The sequence below is a fragment of the Nomascus leucogenys genome, chromosome 7b (genome assembly GCF_006542625.1).
Source record: "Nomascus leucogenys isolate Asia chromosome 7b, Asia_NLE_v1, whole genome shotgun sequence".
In the NCBI taxonomy this organism is placed as follows: domain Eukaryota; kingdom Metazoa; phylum Chordata; class Mammalia; order Primates; family Hylobatidae; genus Nomascus; species Nomascus leucogenys.
This window is the reverse complement of record NC_044387.1, coordinates 46,300,371-46,319,353: the sequence shown is the minus strand read 5'-3', so window position 1 is coordinate 46,319,353 and position 18,983 is coordinate 46,300,371. Positions and strand designations below refer to the sequence as shown.

Below are 18,983 nucleotides of genomic sequence, written 5' to 3'. Positions count from 1 at the left end.
TCACGCCTGTAATCTCAGCACTTTGGGAGTCCAAGGCAGGAGGATCCCTTGAGGCCAGGAGCTTGAGACCAGCCTCGGCAACATAGTGAGTTCCTGTCTCTACAAAAAAAAAAAAAATTAGCCAGGTGTGGTGGCATATGTCTATTGTCCCAGTTACTCAGGAGGCTGAGGTGGGAGGATCGCCTGAGCCTGGAAGGTAGAAGCTGCAGTGAACCGAGATTGAGCCACCGCAGTCAGCCTAGGCAACAGTGAGACCCTGTCTCAAAAAAAAGAAAAAAAAAAAAAAGAAATGCAAATCAAAATCGTTAAATTCATAAAAATTTGGCCATTACTTCTTTTTTTTTTTTTTTTTTTTTTGAGATGGAATTTTGCTCTTGTTGCCCAGGCTGGAGTGCAATGGTGCCATCTCAGCTCACCGCAACCTCCACCTCCCGGGTTCAAGCTATTCTCCTGCTTCAGCCTCCCTAGTAGCTGGGATTACAGGCATGTGCCACCACACCAGGCTAATTTTGTATTTTTAGTAGCGATGGAGTTTCTCCATGTTGGTCAGGCTGGACTTGAACTCCCGACCTCAGGTGATCCGCCCGCCTCGTCCTTCCAAAGTGCTGGGATTACAGGCATGAGCCATTGCACCTGGCGGCCATTACTTTTTCAAGTAGTTTTTCTGTCTTCTCTCTCACTCTCTCCTTCCCTCCAGTTACACACATATATTAGTTCACTTGCCCTTGTCTGACACCTCTGCAATGCTCTTGTGTACTTTTCTCAGTGCCCCTAGATCTTGAGGTTTTCCAGCCTGGTGTCTGGGAGCCAGCCCTACTGCCTGCTCTGTGTGAGCACTGGTGGTTCTTGCCCCAGTGTCATATAGTCTCCTCCCTGAGATGCTGATCAGAGATTCTCTGTGCAGCTCCTTCCTCTCTGGACTTTTGTGCCACTGTCTTAGTTTGTTTGTGTTGCTCTAAAGAAAAAAGCTGAGTCTGGGTAATTTTTTTTTTTTGAGATAGGTTCTCACTCTGTTGCCCAGGCTGGAGTGCAGTGGCACAATCCTGTCTCACTGCAGCCTCTAACTCCTGGCCTCAAGTGATCCTCCCACCTCAGCCTCCCTAGTAGCTGGGACTACAAGTGCACATCACCATGCCCAGCTAATTTTTAAAAATAATTTGTAGCGACAAAGCCTTGCTGTGTTGCACAGGCTGATCTCAAAGTCCTGGCCTGAAGTGATCCTCCTTTCTTGGCCTCCAAAAGTCCTGGGATTACAGGTAATAAGCCATGGTGCCCAGCCAAGGCTGGGTAATTTTTTTTTTTGAGACGGAATCTTGCTCTGTCGCTCAGGCTGATGTGCAATGGTGCGATCTTGGCTCACTGCAACCTCCACCTCCCAGGTTCAAGTGATTCTCCTGCCTCAGCCTCCTGAGTAGCTGGGATTACAGGCACCTGCCACCACGCCCAGCTAATTTTTGTATTTTTGTATTTTTTTTATTATTATTCTTTAAGTTCTAGGGTACATGTGCAGAACGTGCAGGTTTGTTACATAGGTATACGTACATATGCCATGTTGGTTTGCTACACCCATCAACTCATCATTTACATTGGGTGTTTCTCCTAACACTATCCCTCCCCCAGCCCAATTTTTGTATTTTTAGTAGAGATGGGGTTTCACCAGGTTGGCTGGGCTGGTCTCGAACTCCTGACCTCAAGTGATCCACAAGGCTGAGTAATTTATAAAGAAAAGAGGTTTATTTGGCTTAGAGTTCTGCAGGGGACCTGGAGCACAGTGTCAGCATCTGCTTCTGATGCAGGCCTCAGGAAGCTTCCACTGATCGTGGAAGGGGAAGGGGAGGTGGTATGTGCAGATCACATGCAGAGAGAGGAAGCCAGAGAGAGGGAGGAGGCGCCATGCTCTTTTAAACAACCAGTTCTCAAAGGAACTAATAGAGCTAGAACTCATCACTGTGAGAACAACACCAAGCCGTTCATGAAGGATCTGCCATTAGGTAGATCTGTCTCCCATTAGGCCCCACCTCCAACACTGGGGATCAGTTTTTTGGTTGTTTTTTGTTTTGTTTTTTTTGTTTTTTTTGTTTTTTGAGACGGAGTCTCGCTCTGTTGCCCAGGCTGGAGTGCAGTGGCGCAATCTCGGCTCACTGCAAGCTCCACCTCCCAGGTTCATGCCATTCTCCTGCCTCAGCCTCTCCGAGTAGCTGGGACTACAGGCGCCTGCCACCATGCCCAGCTAATTTTTTGTATTTTTTAGTAGAGACGGGGTTTCACCGTGGTCTCGATCTCCTGACCTCGTGATTCGCCCGCCTCGGCCTCCCAAAGTGCTGGGATTACAAGCGTGAGCCACCGCGCCCGGCCTTTTTTTTTTTTTGAGACAGAGTTTCACTCTTGTTGCCCAGGCTGGAGTGTAATGGTGCGATCTCGGCTCACTGCAAGCTCCGCCTCCCAGGTTCAAGCAATTCTCCTGCGTCAGCCTCCCGAGTAGCTGAGATTACAGGCGCCTGCCACCACGCCCAGCTAATTTTTTGTGTTTTTAGTAGAGACAGGGTTTCACCATGTTGGTCAGGGTGGTCTCGAACTCTTGACCTCAGGCAGTCCACCCGCCTCAGCCTCCCAAAATGCTGAGATTAGAGGCATGAGCCACCTCACCCAGCCCGGGGATCAGATTTTAACATGAGGTCTGGGGTCAAACATCCAAACTGTGGCAGCCATGAACTCTCGTTGTCTCAGTTTCCCCAAACATTTAAGCCCCTCTTCTCAGCTCAGGGAGTCTGCTGAACTCGGCCTGGTCCCCCCACTCCCTGGGCTGGGTCCTGGAGCCTCTCTAATCATGGGCTCACTTTGTTTCCTGTCTGTCATATCCTTTTTTGTAAAACCCATTTGATATGGTTTGGCTGTGTCTCCACCCAAATCTCATCTTGAATTGTAGTTCCCCAAATCCCCACGTGTCCTGGGAGAGACCCAGTGGGAGGTAATTGAATCATGGGGCAGTTACCCTCATGCCACTATTCTCATGATAGTGAGTGAGTTCTCGTGAGATCTGATGGGGTTTTTTTTTTTTTTTTTTTTTTTTTGAGATGGAGTTTTGCTCTTGTTACCCAGGCTGGAGTTCAATGGTGTGATCTCAGCTCACTGCAACCTCCACCTCCCAGGTTCAAGCAATTCTCCTGCCTCAGCCTCCTGAGTAGCTGGAATTACAGCCGCTTGCCACCACGCCCAGCTAATTTTTGTATTTTTAGTACAGATGGGGTTTCACCATGTTGGCCAGGCTGGTCTCGAACTTCTGACCTCAGGTGATCTGCCTGTCTCGGCCTTCCAAAGTGCTGGGATTACAGGCATGAGCTACCACTCCCAGCCAAGATCTGATGGTTTTATAAGGGGCTTTTCCTGCTTTGCTTGGAACTTCTTCCTGCCACCATGTGAAGACGGACATGTTTGCTTCCCCTTCCGCCATGATTGTAAGTTTCCTGAGGCCTCCCCAGCCACGCTGAACTATGAGTCACATCTCTTTCCTTTATAAATTACCCAGTCTTGGGTATGTCCTTGTAGCAGCATGAGAATGGACTAATAAATACACCATTGTTTCATGTGTTTTATTTATTTATTTTTGGTTGTTTTATGCAGGAGGGTAAATCTGGTCCTTGTTGCTTGGGCAATTTGGGAGTTTTGTTCTTGTTTTAATTATTGATTTGTAAGAGTTGTTTATCCATTCTGGATATGAGTCCTTTGTGCCTACTCATTTCCTTAATGATAGCTTTTGGTGAGCAGAATTTTTTTTTTTTTTTTTTTTTGAGGTGGAGCCTCACTCTGTCACCAGGCTGGAGTACCGTGGTGCGATCTCAGCTCACTGCAACCTCCGCCTCCCAGGTTCAAGTGATTCTTCTGCCTCAGCCTCCTGAGTAGCTGGGACTACAAGCATGCACCACCACGCCCAGCTAATTTTTGTATTTTTAGTAGAGATGGGGTTTCCCCGTGTTGGCCAGGATGGGCTCAATCTCTTTACCTTGTGATCTGCCAGCCTTGGCCTCCCAAAGTGCTAGGATTACAGGCATGAACCACCGCGCCTGACCAGAATATTTTATTTTAACAAAGTACAGTTTATCTTATCTTTTATAAGTTGTTCTTTTTGTGTCTTATCCAAAAAGTCTTTGCCTACCCAGAGGAAAATATATAACAATATTTTCCTCCATTTGCTTCTAGAAGCCTAATTTTGGTTTTTATGTTTGGTCTGTGATTTATCTCAAGGTTTTGTACATGGTGTGAGGTAGGGGTTGAGATTTACTGCCTCTGACCCCCAAATCTCTCTAGTTGTTCCAGCATCATTTATTAAATGGATTTTCTTTTGCCTAGGTCATTATTATGGCAACTTGGTTATACATCAGTTGAACATATATGTGTGGGTCTATTCCTGACTCTGTTGTGGCCCATTGACCTATGTATCTGTCTTGATGCCAACACCACACAGTCTATGAGTGCTGCTGCTTTTTAGTAAGTCTTGAAATCAGGCTGGGTGCTGTGGCTCACACCTGTAATCCCAGCACTTTGGGAGGCCGAGGTGGGCAGATCACCTGAGGTTGGGAGTTCAAGACCAGCCTGACCAATGTGGAGAAACCCTGTCTCTACTAAAAATACAAAATTAGCTGGGTGTGGTGGTCCATGCCTGTAATCCCAGCTACTTGGGAGGTTGAGGCAGGAGAATCACTTGAACCCGGGAGGTGGAGGTTGCGATGAGCCGAGATCACACCATTCATTGCACTCCAGCCTGGGTAACAAGAGCGAAACTCCGTCTCAAAAAAAAAAAAAAAATAGAAATCAGACAATGTGGGTCTGCCTTCTTTTTCGGGACTATTTTGGCCATCCCAGTGCCTTTGCATATGCATAGATATTTTAGTCAGTCTGTTAATTGCTATAAAACAAAAAGCCTCCTGGGATTTTGACTAGGCAGGTTTTGAATCTTTGGGTCATTTGGGGAGAAGTGTCACCTTAGCAATACTGAGTTGTCTAAGAAGTACCCAGTGAAACAAATAACAACAACAAGAAACACTATTGAGGCTAGGCGCGGTGGCTCACGCCTGTAATCCCAACACTTTGGGAGGCCAAGGTGGGCAGATCATGAGGTCAGGAGATCGAGACCATCCTAGCTAATACGGTGAAACCCTGTCTCTACTAAAAAAATACAAAAAAATTAGCTAGGTGTGGTGGCGGGCACCTGTAGTCCCAGCTACTCGGGAGGCTGAGGCAGGAGAATGGCCTGAACCCGGGAGGCGGAGCTTGCAGTGAGCTGAGATCACACCACAAAACACTATTGAATCTTTCAGTCAGTAAATATGCACATCTCTCCTTAAATCAGGTCAGCTCAACTTGAGACTCTCAACAGTGCCCTGGAGTTTTCAGTCTTTGTCACTCATTTTTCATTAAATATTTTCCTGGTTTTTTTTTTTTTTTTTTGAGACAGAGTCTTGGTCTGTTGCCCAGGCTAGAGTGCAATGGCGCCATCTCCGCTCATTGCAACCTCCACCTCCCGGGTTCCAGCGATTCTCCTGCTTCAGCCTCCCGAGTAGCTGGAACTACAGGTGCCTGCCACCATACCCAGCTAATTTTTGTATTTTTAGTAGAGATGGGGTTTCATCATATTGGCCAGGCTGGTCTCAAACTCCTGACCTCGTGAACCGCCCGCCTCAGCCTCCCAAAGTGCTGGGATTACAGGCGTGAGCCACCGCACCTGGCTTTTTTTTTTTTTTTTTTTTTTAATCACACTAAGGATTTAAAAATGCTGTTATAAATGGTATATTTAAATGTTCACTTTCCAGTTCTTGCTAGCATTTACTTATAAGTTCTAATACATTGGTTTTGGTATTCCTTTTGGGTTTTTTTCATATATGATCCTGCTGGTTGCAAATACGATTTTGTTGGCTTTTTTTTTTTTTTTTTTTTGAGGCAGAGTTTCGCTCGGAGTACAATGGTGTGATCTCGGCTCACTGCAACCTCCACCTCCCGGGTTCAAGCGATTCCCCTGCCTCAGCCTCCCGAGTAGCTGGGATTATAGGCTGCCTCAGCCTCCTAAGTAGTTGGGATTACAGGCATGCACCACCACGCCTGGCTAATTTTGTATTTTTAATAGAAATGGTGTTTCTCCATGTTGGTCAGGCTGGTCTCAAACTCCCAACTTCAGGTGATCTGCCCGCCTCAGCCTCCCAAAGTGCTGGGATTACAGGTGTGAGTCACCGCACGGGGCCACAAATACAGTTTTATTTATTTTTGATATTTACATCTTTTCTTTTTCTGTTATAATTGATTATTGTTATAAAAATAATATCTTATGGCCGGGCACGGTGGCTCACACCTGTAATCCCAGCACTTCGGGACGCCAAGGCAGACGGATCACCTGAGGTTGGGAATTCGAGACCAGCCTGGCCAACATGGAGAAACTCTGTTTCTACTAAAAATACAAAATTAGCCTGGTGTGATGGCACATGACTGTAATTCCAGCTACTCAGGAGGCTGAGGCAGGATAATTGCTTGAACCCGGGAGGCAGAGGTTGCAATGAGCCAAGATCACACCATTGCACTCCAGCCTGGGCAACAAGAGCGAAACTCTGTCTCAAAAAATAATAATAATAATAATAAATAAAATAATATCCTAGCCAGTGCAGTGGCTCACTCCTGTAATCCCAGCACTTTGGGAGGCTGAGACGGGAGGATCGCTTGAGCCCAAGAGTTCAAGACAAGCCTGGGCAACACAGCTTAACTTTGTACAAAAAAATGCAAAAATTAGCCGAGTGTGATGGTACATGCCTGTGGTCCCAGCTACTTGGGCTGAGGTGGGAGGATTGCTTGAGCCTGGGAGGTGGAGGTTGCAGTAAACTGTGTGATGGCCACTGAACTCCAGCCTGGGTGAACAGAATGAGACTCTGTCTCAAAAAAATAAAAAATGAAATAAAATAATAAAAATAACATCTTAATGACAGCCTTTTTTGCCCCAATCTTTGGGTAAAATGACCCCCTGGTCTAAGAAGGAGCCCTCCTGTGGCTTTCAGGGCCCTCCGACCTTGTGGCACTAGCAGTGGCCCATGCCCTGCAGAAGATTTGGCAGGGGTGAAGGTCCTGGTTGTGTGCTGGGCTCCTAGTGAAGGGCCTGCCCTTTGGGCCTGGTGCATCCTGCTGGGTGAGGACAGCTAGCATCCTTGCACCCCATTCATGCAATTGGAGCCTAGTGCTGCCCCTCAGCCTTGACACTGGCCCAAGTGGGAGGATGTGTTCTGCAGGGCGTCTGTTGGGATAGGTGTGGTGGGTGTCATAGTCGTCCTACAGGACAGGGATCTCACTTGCACGACCCGTGAACCCCAGGGGCCGCCTGGCCTTGAAGAGTTCCAGCCACAATTCCACAGCTGGGGCTGCTGGACCAAGCTGCATGTCGAATGTCCTCGAGGAGCTTGAGGCAAGAGCTGGGCCGAGTATGCATCTCCCAGGGCTGGGGACCAGATGGGGGACTGGAATGGGTGGCATCAATGGTGGTAACACTGTCATCTGCCACAGGGCTGGACATGGAGGAAGGCAAAGAAGGAGGCACATGGCTGGGCATCAGCACACGTGGCAAGCTGGCAGCGCTCACCAACTACCTGCAGCCGCGGCTGGACTGGCAGGCCCGAGGGCGAGGTAAGGCAAGTGGGGTGGGGCCAAGGTGAGACAGGGTGGGGTGGGGTGGGCCTAGGTGAGACAAGGTGGGGCCAAGGGAGTACGGGACTGGCCAATGTATGGTGGAGTGGGGCAGGCCAAGGTAGGAAGTGCCAAGGTGCTTGTGCTTGGGAGTGGGATGGGGCAGGGCTGAGGTACCGTGGGGCAGGGCCAGGTTACAGAGTGGGTGGTGCCAAAGCGTGGCAGAGCAGGGCCCAGGTAAGGGTGGGGACAAGAAGGGGGCAAGCTGGGCCCCGTGGCAGGTGGGTGGCTTCTGCGGGCATATCACTGCCGCCACTGAGGTGTGCTGCAGCGGTATGTGGCAGAGACAGGAAGAGTGAGGAGGGGAGCATCTCCATTTCCCACACCCTGGCTCTCTGGCATCGCAGCCGGGAGCCCACTCCCACCTGACCCACGCAGCACTGTTTACTCCTCTCAGGGTGCACTCTCCACTTGTCCTCATGCGTGTCACTCCTGACTGCTGTGTCACTGTCCCCTGCCTGGAATGTTTGTAGAGTAGATGCCTTCCCCGAGACGACAGCTCTGTGGACACACATTGTCCCCACTGAAAGGTGTTGTTTACTTCATGCTGGATTTCTATAGGAAGACATAGTGGGGAAAAATTTCTTTTAATAAAATGAGCAGTTTGCAGTGCCGACCTGAGTGGCAGCCAGGCTAATGAGGTGTGGCTGACTCTTGCGGCAGTCATGACAGGCCAGGGCTCCAGTGGGACCCCTCATCATCCTGCGTCCTCCCCAGGGGGCCCCACATCAGTGTCCCTGGGAGAAGAGCACATCCCTGCAGCTGTGGACACAGCATCTGTCCCCTGCCTACAGGTGAACTTGTCACCCACTTTCTGACCACTGACGTGGACAGCTTGTCCTACCTGAAGAAAGTCTCTATGGAGGGCCATCTGTACAATGGCTTCAACCTCATAGCAGCCGACCTGAGGTGGGTCTGCCAGAGGGGGATGGCGGCTCTGCCCAGCACTGCCTCGGGGGCAGGCCTCAGGCTCATCAGGAAGTGGAGTTCCACTGGGGGCCATGGCAGCCTCTCCAGGGATGTTGCTCCTCATGACTTGGCAAACATTCTGAGGACTGAGCCTGTCACAGATGTACCAACTCGGGTATTTGGGGGTGAAGCCCAAGGCTTCCTGTGATGGCATGAGGGCTGCTGGCTCCCTGGAGAAAGCTGAGGCTGTGAAGAACAGTTGCATAGAGTGGCCCTGGCCGGGTGTTCTCCCTCCCACGGGCAGGCTGTGCAGAGCAGCCCTCCGCAGCCCTGGCTTGGAGTGGCTGGGATGCTGTGCTCCCAGGGAGGCTCCTGTTGGAGATGAGGCTGCCGGAACTGCGGAGGTTTTGTGTGTTTTGCCCTTCCGTGAAGTGAGCATTCCTCCCTCCTGCCCTCCTCCCCCTCCAACGCCCCAGAACTTGGCCAATGCTTTTAGTCCGGGGCCTTCTGCCAGGACAGGCAAACAGGAAGTGGTCGGCACACTGGCGGGCCCTGAAGCTGCCTCCTTCCACAAGGGCAGGTCCACGGGCCTCTCTCCTGGCTCCCGAGCGCCAGGCCTGCTGTTCGTTGAGCATCCCTTGTGTGTGGCATGCCCAGCGCTGCCCCGCATGGGTCTGCGCACTTGCTGTGGAGGCTGAGAGAGTTGCGGTGTCCCCTAGGTGGAAGGCCGAGGGCTGGCATGGGGCACTTGCTGTCCGAAGCCGTTCTTCCTGCCCATGCCTTCGTGATTCCAGGTGGCAGAGCCTCTCTGCTCTCTGCATGCCCGCATGCTCAGGAACCACTTTCCCCGGTCAGTAGTTCCACGTGGGTCTGATTAGCCTCAGGAGAGTTGATCTGTGGCCGTGGCACAAGCAGGACTCAGCACTCAGCAGCTGTGTGGAGGTGGGGTGCCAGGGGTGCCATGCCCTGGGCAGATGCACGGGCTCCTGTGGTTGGGGGGTGGGGGTTTGGGCTCCTCAGAGCCTGTGCAACTCTCCTGGCTCCAAAGGCTGCAGAGTGGGGGTCAGCCTCCTGGACCTAGCCTGAGGATACAGACAGTGGCCAGGAGAGCGTACCACAGGTCAGGCAAAAGCTGGTGCCAGGGCCGAGGCTGGAGGGCGGGAGGCATCGGAGGTCAGTGAGCAGCCCTGCTGGTAGGTGCAGATGAGGAAGCCAAGGCCTGGGAGGGAGAGAGGCTTGTCATTGTCACAGCTATCCCTGGGTGAGGCCTGCCCTCCGCCTGGCCTGTGGTATAGTGCTGGCAGCATGGATGTCCAGTTCTGTAGGTCCTTACACAGAAAGCCCACAGGAGCTTTTTGCCTGCAAACAGTCTCTGAAATTATGAACCAAGTATCTTAGGAAAGTTGCCAAAGACCATGGTGAGGAAGAATGGGAATGGAATGTGAACGTAGATGGGGGGCCCTTGATGCCTACCAGGGGTGGGGAAGGTGGGTCCCACCTGGGGGCAGGAACTTTGGGTAGGAAGGCACCACGCCTGGCTCTTTCTCTGCATCTGTTCATCTTGAAGGCCCAGGAATCCATGCCCAGCATCTGGCCTGGGAGGGCATCTCACAGGCCACAAGGAGATCCTCTTCTCTTTGCAAAAAAGGCACTCCAAGTTCTAGAAGACTCACTGTGGTATTGAGGATTGGAATATTTTCAGCTGGGGAGCATTTTGAACTATTTTCTTTTTTAAAAATAATTTATTTATTTTGTAGAGATGGGGTCTTGCTATGTTGCCCGGTCTGGTTTCAAACTCCTGGCCTCAAGCATTCCTCCCTCCTTAGTCTCCAGATTAGCTGAGACTATAGGCATGAGCCACTATGCCCAGCTCTACTGTCCCTTAACTGTTTTAAAGTGTACACTTAACACTTGAGAGTAGGAAAATGTGGTCTTTGGTGCTTTCTTTGGAAGCCTCGATCACCCTGGGGCCACACTGGGGCCACCTGTCCAGAAACACTCATAGATGAGCTGTGGTGGGGGGCCTGATGGAGAAGTTGGTGATGTGGGGATGGGGCTCAGCCCTGCAGTTGTCCCCATGGGCAGCCTCTGTGTCCCCATGGGCAACATAGCAAGACCCCATCTCTACAAAATAAATAAATTATTTTTAAAAAAGAAAATAGTTCAAAATGCTCCCCAGCTGAAAATATTCCAATCCTCAATACCACAGTGAGCCTTCTAGAACTTGGAGTGCCTTTTTTGCGAAGCGAAGAGGATCTCTTTGTGGCCTGTGAGATGCCCTCCCAGGCCAGATGCTGGGCATGGAGCCCTGGGCCTTCAAGATGAACAGATGCAGAGAAAGAGCCAGGCGTGGTGCCTTCCTACCCGAAGTGCTGCCCCCCAGGTGGGACCCACCTTCCCCACCCCTGGTAGGCTTCAAGGGCCCCCCATCTATGTTCACATTCCATTCCTGTTCTTCCTCACCATGGTCTTTGGCAACTTTCCTAAGATACTGTGTGTCCATGCCATGGGGCCTTTTAGATGCTGTGCCTCCCCGGCTGGTGGGCCCCGAGGTGAGCTGGGAACATACCCATGATGCTGGACAAGAGCTGGGGCCTCCATGACCCCCCTGCCAGGCACCCGAGGGGCTGGGTCCTGCAAGCCCCTGACCTGGCCGCAGTGGGCTACTGTGCACATCGCTAGCCTCCAGAAACAGGGCTGTGAGATCACTGGGCAGTGTCAGGGGGAGGACGCCCTATGGCTCTAGTCTGACATTCTCTCCCCTTGGCCTGCAGCACAGCAAAGGGAGACGTCATTTGCTACTATGGGAACCGAGGGGAGCCTGATCCCATCGTTTTGACGCCAGGTGAGCCTGCCCTGGCAGCCTGATGGGGTGGGGGACTGTTTCTATGCAGAGGTCACCCCTGTGCTTTTTGGAGACCAGGCCCTTGACATATTACTCTCCTGGGACGACTTTGTGGCCATTTAAGTGCCTGATGGTCTGTAGGGACCTTGCCCTGCACCTGGACACTTCAGAGAGCCCTGGCTCCCTGCTCACCCCCTCCCCGTGGGCCTTTCCTGCTGAGCAAGGTGTGCCCCTGTTCTGGGCTTCCCACCGCAGCCCTGCAGCCCAGCCAGCCACCCCCAGCCTCACTTCCTGTGCAGTCCCAGTGTGCCCTGTGCCTGTTCCTTCTCAGAACCTCTGGAGCCATCACCACCCAGGGTTCTTGCCTGGTCTGCTCCCTGACGCACACGTACACACCCGACTCCAGCCCCACACAGGTGCACGCCTCCTGCACCCAGTCCCAGTCTGATCCCCGGTCCCCATCCTCAGGGCCTCGAGCCCCCCTGCGCCAGGTCATACTCCACGGCTGGGCCCTTCCTGCCCTGGCTCTGTACCACTGCCCAGGCTGTGCCTCCTGCTACATGCCCTTCCTTTCCCCCTCCTCGGGTGCTGCGATTTCCTGGAAGCTTCCTCTGCCAATGCCCCAACCTGGACAGAATGTGTCACATTGCCCCCCTCTGCAGCCATGTTCTGGGAGGGAGGTCTGCATCTTGTCCCAGGTCTGGTGCCAGGACAAAGCAGCACTCCTGGGAAATGGCATTTCCCCTGGGTGCACAAAACTGTAGGGACCAGAGCCCAGGTTCCGGGGACCGCTGGCTCGCTCACTCCCACACTCGCTGCCCACAGACACTCCTTGCTCGTGGTATCGTGGAACTGTGTGCCTTAGACGCCCTCTCTGGTCCCTCTACTCAAGCTGCTGGCTCACACAGGGTGTTCTGGCGCCTGGGGAGTGTGTCAGTGCCCTTGACGCCACCCAAACCCCTCTGTGAGGGGGCTCCCTCACACCCCTGGCTCCTCTGAAGCTCGATGCCCACGTCACACAGACTTCCTTTTGCATTTGGCACAAATCACCAAGTGAGGTTGCAGGTCACAGGTGCACACCTTCCCACTGGGTGTACACGGTGGAGCTGAAGCCCCAGGTGTCCCTGGAGGGGCCAGAGGGAGATGATAAGCAGTCCCCAGGACAGCTGAGTGGCCCCATCCCACCTGCATCTTGGGGGGCTGGTGGTGTTGATGGGCTCATCATGAGTCCTATGGTCCTTGCCTGGCCCACACTGGAGCTGGCTTCCAGCTTCCCACGTCTGCCCAGTGATGTTTCATTCACAGATAGGCCCAGCCCCCATTTGCTAGGGTGGTGCCCAGGCCCGAACCCCTGGACTAGTTGGGATCTCCAGAGGAGGCATCTGCCTGGAGGGTGGCTTCCAGTGTGTCCCACCCATTGCACCCACGCATACCAGCTGGTGCCCTCTCCTCCACCTGGGGCTCATCCTTCCGGCCACCCTCTGTGACCCTGGTCTTCCCCTCCCTACCTTGGATACAACTGTGGGCGGCCCACCTGAGCTCCCAAGAGCTGGGCAGTGGCACAGACACAGACACTACCAGCGAGGCAGGGATGTGGCCTCAGAAGGTCCTGAGCTTGCAAAGGATTGTTCTGGCTGTCTCAGCCAGCTCTTGCTGTTCCACCTGCCCCAGAACCTCCCCATCAGTTCAGGGTCGTGGGGTTGGAATGTGTGGCGAAGTAGGTCTGTGGCTGCTGGGCCATGCTGAGCTTGTGACTGCCCAGGAGAGAATTGGAAACTAAAAGGTGCAAAAGCAGTCAGAGACTCCCTACCACCCCCTCATTGTGAACATTGGCCCAGAGGCCTCTGGGGCAGTCGCTGTAACCATCCGCGTGACACCCTCGGTTCTCAGAGGCTGAGATCTCCGTGGCCGGAGATGCTTATTTTCTGCTCAGTTGTTGTTTTGGAGAACTTATTCCTGTCTACATCCTGCCTCATCCCTGAGCCTGCCCCACCTGGTCCACATTGCCTTTATTTTTTTTGATAACAGCTTTATTGAAATATGACTGACTAGCAGCACATTTCACCCATTTAAACTGTATCATTCAGTAGGTTTCGTTTCATTCACAGAGTTGAGCAACCATCATCACTACCTAATTCCAGGACCTTTTCTTGATCCCCAAAGAAAGCCATACCTGTCAGCAGCCACTCCCCATTCCCTGTCTCTTCAGCCCCTGCAACCTTTAATCTGCCTTCTATCTGTGGATTTGCCTATTCTGGACACTTTGTATAAAGGGAATCCTATAATATGTAGTTTAGGGGACTGACTTTTTTCACTTAGTATTGTCGTCTAAAAACTCACCAGCGGCCAGGCACGGTGGCTCACGCCTGTAATCTCAGCACTTTAGGAGGCCAAGCCGGGCAGATCATGAGGTCAGGAGATCGAGACAATCCTGGCTAACACAGTGAGACCCCATCCCTACTAAAAATACAAAAAATTAGCTGGGCGTGTTGGCGGGTGCCTGTAGTCCCAGCTACTTGGGAGGCTGAGGCAGGAGAATGGCGTGAACCCAGGAGGTGGAGCTTGCAGTGAGCTGAGATCGCGCCACTGCACTCCAGCCTGGGTGACAGAGCGAGATTCCGTCTCAAAAAAAAAAACAAAGAAAAACTCACCAGCATGGCTAAATAATAGAAAGGAGAGTCTTATTTGCTGTATCAATTTGCAGACCCGGAAGAGAGAGTCTCTAGCATGGACTGAGGTGCTCTCTTTGAAGAGGCGAAGGGCAGTTTGAGTTTTATGCCTCCCGAGGTCCATATCACACAATAGAGTCATACATATTCAGCAGGTTTGTGGAAAAGCCATGCATATTTATGAGGTGACCCGAGATCATGTGCAGTAGATAAACACACATGTAACATACATCCCTGTTCACTTTGGGGCAGGGTTTTAGCATTAAAATGAGGTAGAATCTGGCTCTTTCCATCAGAAGGTGAGCTCTAGGACACAGTTGGAGTGCAGCCTCTATGAACTGCTGAAACTGGCTTATGGTCTGTAGTTGCTCATCAGAAAAGAGTGTTTGAAGGCTGGTTCTCTGTCCAGTCAGGGTTGTGGTGGTCTGGGCTGTCAGAGTTAGAAGGGTCTGATAACGTGTGTGATCACTACTATTGTGAGGGAGTTTATCAAGAGTGTGGTTTTTCGGCCGGGCGCGGTGGCTCACGCTTGTAATCCCAGCACTTTGGGAGGCCGAGGTGGGCGGATCACGAGGTCAGGAGATCGAGCCCACGGTGAAACCCCGTCTCTACTAAAAATACAAAAAATTAGCCGGGCGTGGTGGCGGGCGCCTGTAGTCCCAGCTACTCGGAGAGGCTGAGGCAGGAGAATGGCGTGAACCCGGGAGGCGGAGCTTGCAGTGAGCCGAGATTGCGCCACTGCACTCCAGCCTGGGTGACAGAGCGAGACTCTGTCTCAAAAAAAAAAAAAAAAAAAAAAAAAAAAAGTGTGGTTTTTCTTGTAGCTGTAGGAATTTAGGGAGTTGCTGAGCCAGCTGCCCTGAACCCTCGAGCCAGTTGGTACTTTTTGTTTCTTCCCTTCATCCATTAATGGACACTTGAGTTGTTTCCGCCTTTTGGCTGTTGGAAACAGTGCTGCTCACAGTGTGACCTCACAGCATTTGTGTGGTCATATGTTTTTATGGCTCTCGTGTGAATACCTAGGAATGCAGTTGTTAAGTCGTATGGTAACCCTGTTTAACCTTTTGAGGAACATCCAAACTGTTTCCCAAAGCAGCTGCAGCATTATACATTGCCACCAGCAGTGTATGCGGGTTGCAGCTTCTCTGAATCCTCACCAACACTTGCTATTTTCTGTGTTTTTTGATGATAGCCACGATAATGGGTGTGAAGTGGTGTGGCCTCGTGGTTTGGTTTGCATTTCTCTGATGGCTATGATGTTGAGCAGCTATTCTCATGCTCGTTGGCCGTTTGTATATCTTCTTTGGAGAAATGGTTATTCAGATTGGGTTGTCTTTTTGAGTTATAGGAGTGACTTATACATTCATTCTAGCTACAAGTCTCTTACTTAAAGCACAAAGCTTTAAATTTTTAAGTCCCATGTCTCTCTTTTTTTTTTCTTTTGTTGCTCATGCTTTTGGTTTCTTGTCTAAGAAACCACTACCTAATCTAAGGTCATGAAGCTTTCCCCAATACTTTCTTCTTAGAGTTTTATAGCTTTTGCTCTTTCACTTAGGTCTTTGGTTTGACTTGTTAACTTTTTTTTTTGTTTTTTTTTTTTTGAGACAGGGTCTGGCTCCGTCACCCAGGCTGGAGTGCAGTGGTGCAGTCATGACCTGCTGCACTCTCAACCTCCTGGGCTTAAGAGATCCTCCCAGCCGGGCACGGTGCCTCACGCCTGTAATCCCAGCACTTTGGGAGGCCAAGGCAGGTGGATCACGAGGTCAGGAGATCGAGGCCATCCTGGCTAACCCGGTGAACCCCGTCTCTACTAAAAATACAAAAGATTAGCCGGGTGTGGTGGCAGGTGCCTGTAGTCCCAGCTACTCAGGAGGCTGAGACAGGAGAATGGCATGAACCCAGGAGGTGGAGCTTGCAGCGAGCTGAGATTGCACCACTGCACTCCAGCCTGGGCGACGGAGCGAGACTCCGTCTCAAAAAAAAAAAAAAAAAAAAAAATCCTCCCTCCCAAGTAGCTGGGACAGCAGGTGTGTGCTACCACATTCAGCTAACTTTTAATGTTTTGCAGAGATAAGGTCTCACTATTTTGCCCAGGCTGGTCTTGAACTCCTGAGCTCCAGTGATCCTCCTGCCCCAGCCTCCCGATGTGCTGGGATTATAGGAGTGAGCCACCTCTCTCGACCTGAGTTAACTTTTGTGTATGGTGTGAGGTAGAGTGCAGCTCCATTCTTTGCCCATGACTATGCAGTTGAACGGTCTTCCATGTCGTTTATGATGGAAAAAGCACTGTGACACCTGGGGCTGGCAGCTTGGCTCTGGGGGCCCCAGCAGAGCCATGGCTGTCTCCCTCGGAAATGCCTCGGCCAAGATATTCTCCTAGAAGTCTGACAGGGAGACGGGTGGTGTCTCGGTCTCCCTGGTGCATCATTTGGGGTGCATGGCTCCCATCAAGCCCACCTCTGCTGCCCTGGCCTCTAGAGAAGATCCTCTGAGGTGAGGTGCTTCTCCACCTCAAGTCCCTGCCCTTCACTTTTTGTGACATGAGAAACCCTTTTCCTGTTGGCCATGCCTTCTGCCAACACTCTGGGAGCTTGTACTGAGAAGCCACAGTTCAGAGTCTGTGCACTGAGCCCCCCGGCTCTCCTAACCTGGGGCCTGGCTGGTATGCAGAGGTGGGCCATGCTCTGCTGAGGCCCAGCCTACACCTGTGCCCACTGTGTGGCGCTGTTGGGGGTTCCCCAAATAGGGACGTGATTGTGGTGGGTGCCTCCTGGCCTCTGGTGGCTAATTCTCCCACTCTTGAACTTCTCAGGTGGCCCCCCAACCTGGCGTGAGGTGGAGAGGTTCCCTCTTGGCTGCCCCCTTTGCCTGTGAGATCTCAGGTTGCTCATTTCTTATTCGTCCATCCATCCAGGCCGCTGGGCATCTGTGCCTTGTGGTCTCCTGTGGGTGCCCCCTTCCGCCTACTGCTGAGTTCTCCTCTCCTTGCCATGCCATCAGGTCAGGAATGAGCATGGGGAAGGTGCTGGAGCATGGAGCGGCTTGGCCTCAGTCTGGCCTGATTTCATGGTCCCTAGTCGTACCCCATGTTAGGTGGGTGGCAGGTGGCAATTTGCCTTGACATGGCACAGCAGAGCCTCTGCATGGCCCGCTGATTGCTCCCCACAGGCGCCTACGGGCTGAGCAACGCGCTGCTGGAGACGCCCTGGAGGAAGCTATGCTTTGGGAAGCAGCTCTTCCTGGAGGCTGTGGAACGGAGCCAGGCGCTGCCCAAGGATGTGCTCATCGCCAATCTCCTGGATGTGCTCAACAATGAAGAGGCGTGAGTGGGCGGGTCCTGCTGGGGTGAGCCCCGGTGTCCCGCCACCAGGGCAGAGGGAAAGGCAGGCCCTGCCGCCCTGGGAGGCCCATGGAGGTGGCCAGGCTGGGTCCCCTGCTGCAGGGAAGCTGATGGACATCCTGTCCTCCCTGCCTGTCCCCTTGAGCCAGCTGAGGTTTCCAACACCAGGGACTTTTGATGGCAGGAGATGGGCCCAGGCCCAGGCCCGGGCCCAGGCCCAGGGGAGGCTCAGTGTGCCCAGAGGCTTGATGCAGTCACGTGGGGCCCAGAGCAGATGGATGTTCCCCTCTGCATACCGAGGGCTAGCGGGAAGTTCCAGAAGATTTTAGACACTCAGCAAACCCAGGCGGAAGAGACGCATCATGGAAATGAGTGGCTAGGGTCAGTACTGTCAGGGTTGATGGGGCTTCCCGCAAGCGGTCTGTCCCCAGCGACCCTGGGCTGAGTGCTTGGGACTTGCAGTTCCAGGAACTGCCTGGGTGTAGGAGCTCCCACCCACTTCCTTGCCCGCAGGCCTCAAGGCCCCTCAGGGGCCAGGCACTGGGGTCTTGGTTGCCCCAGCCGGGGGTCCTAGTGCTTGCCTTGCCGGCCTTTCTCCCACTGGACGAGATGCCCCACCCATCCCTCGCTCCCCACCCAGGTCAGACCACTGCCCTGCCCAGGTGACCCAGCATCCACTCCCACCCTGTCCAGCTTGCCCCCTTCAGAGGAGCCAGCCCCCATAGACCATCTCCCACTCCTCCCCCTGGGGCCCCTTTCTGCCCCCTGCCTATTCTCCCTCTCCTCTGGGCCTCTGATAGGCGGCCCCGTCCTTCTGCCTCAGCATCGCTGCCTCACTGGAAGAGCCCCACCTGGGCATGCCCAGCAGCCCCTCCCAGCTGTAAGTCCACACAGCCCCCATGAATGTGCCATCTGAGGCAGGCCGAGGACCGGCCCTGGCTGCCCTCACTGATGGCTGGAGCCCCGATGCTAGCTACAATGGCTGGCTTGAGTGGATTTCTGTCAGGAGAATCGCTTGAACTCGGGAGGTGGAAGTTGCAGTGAGCCAAGATCGAGCCATTGCACTCTAGTCTGGGCGACAAGAGTGAAACTCCTCCTCAAAAAAAGAAAATAAGAGAAAAGAGAAGAGAAGAGAAAAAAGAAAAGAAGAAAAGAAATAACGCTTGCAGTTCCCCGGCCACTCCCCAGAGCCAGTTAGGCCACCAGGTGGGCTGGGGCTAGACCCGGCTGCGGGCAGGCCACAGAGGGACTAATGGCCACCGCTTCCCTCCATCCTGCAGGCAGCTGCCAGACCCGGCCATCGAGGACCAGGGTGGGGAGTACGTGCAGCCCATGCTGAGCAAGTACGCAGCTGTGTGCGTGCGCTGCCCTGGCTACGGCACCAGGTATTGCAGCACCGTGGGTGCGCCACCTCCTATCCCATGTCCCACCTCCCATGCTAGAGGGCCAGCTAGAGGGCCCCCATGTTCCATAGCCAGGGCCAGGCTCCTTCCTTGCCTGAGTGGAT

General features: G+C 52.8%; 1 protein-coding gene across 14 annotated transcripts in view; it reads left to right on the top strand.

The window, feature by feature from the left end:
• The window catches only part of TANGO2 (transport and golgi organization 2 homolog), a 52,504-nt gene that overhangs the window by 31,157 nt on the left and 2,364 nt on the right, over positions 1–18,983 (top strand). For 5 of the 14 annotated variants that reach the window (XM_030815833.1, XM_030815834.1, XM_030815831.1 and 2 more), the window contains 5 exons: positions 7,534–7,653; positions 8,508–8,622; positions 11,397–11,467; positions 17,305–17,458; positions 18,757–18,861. In XM_030815833.1, the coding sequence (XP_030671693.1) occupies positions 7,534–7,653; positions 8,508–8,622; positions 11,397–11,467; positions 17,305–17,458; positions 18,757–18,861 (565 nt within the window). The remainder of the gene's footprint in view (positions 1–7,533; positions 7,654–8,507; positions 8,623–11,396; positions 11,468–17,304; positions 17,459–18,756; positions 18,862–18,983) is intronic. The other 9 variants (XM_030815836.1, XM_030815835.1, XM_030815837.1 and 6 more) reach the window with 4 other exon arrangements.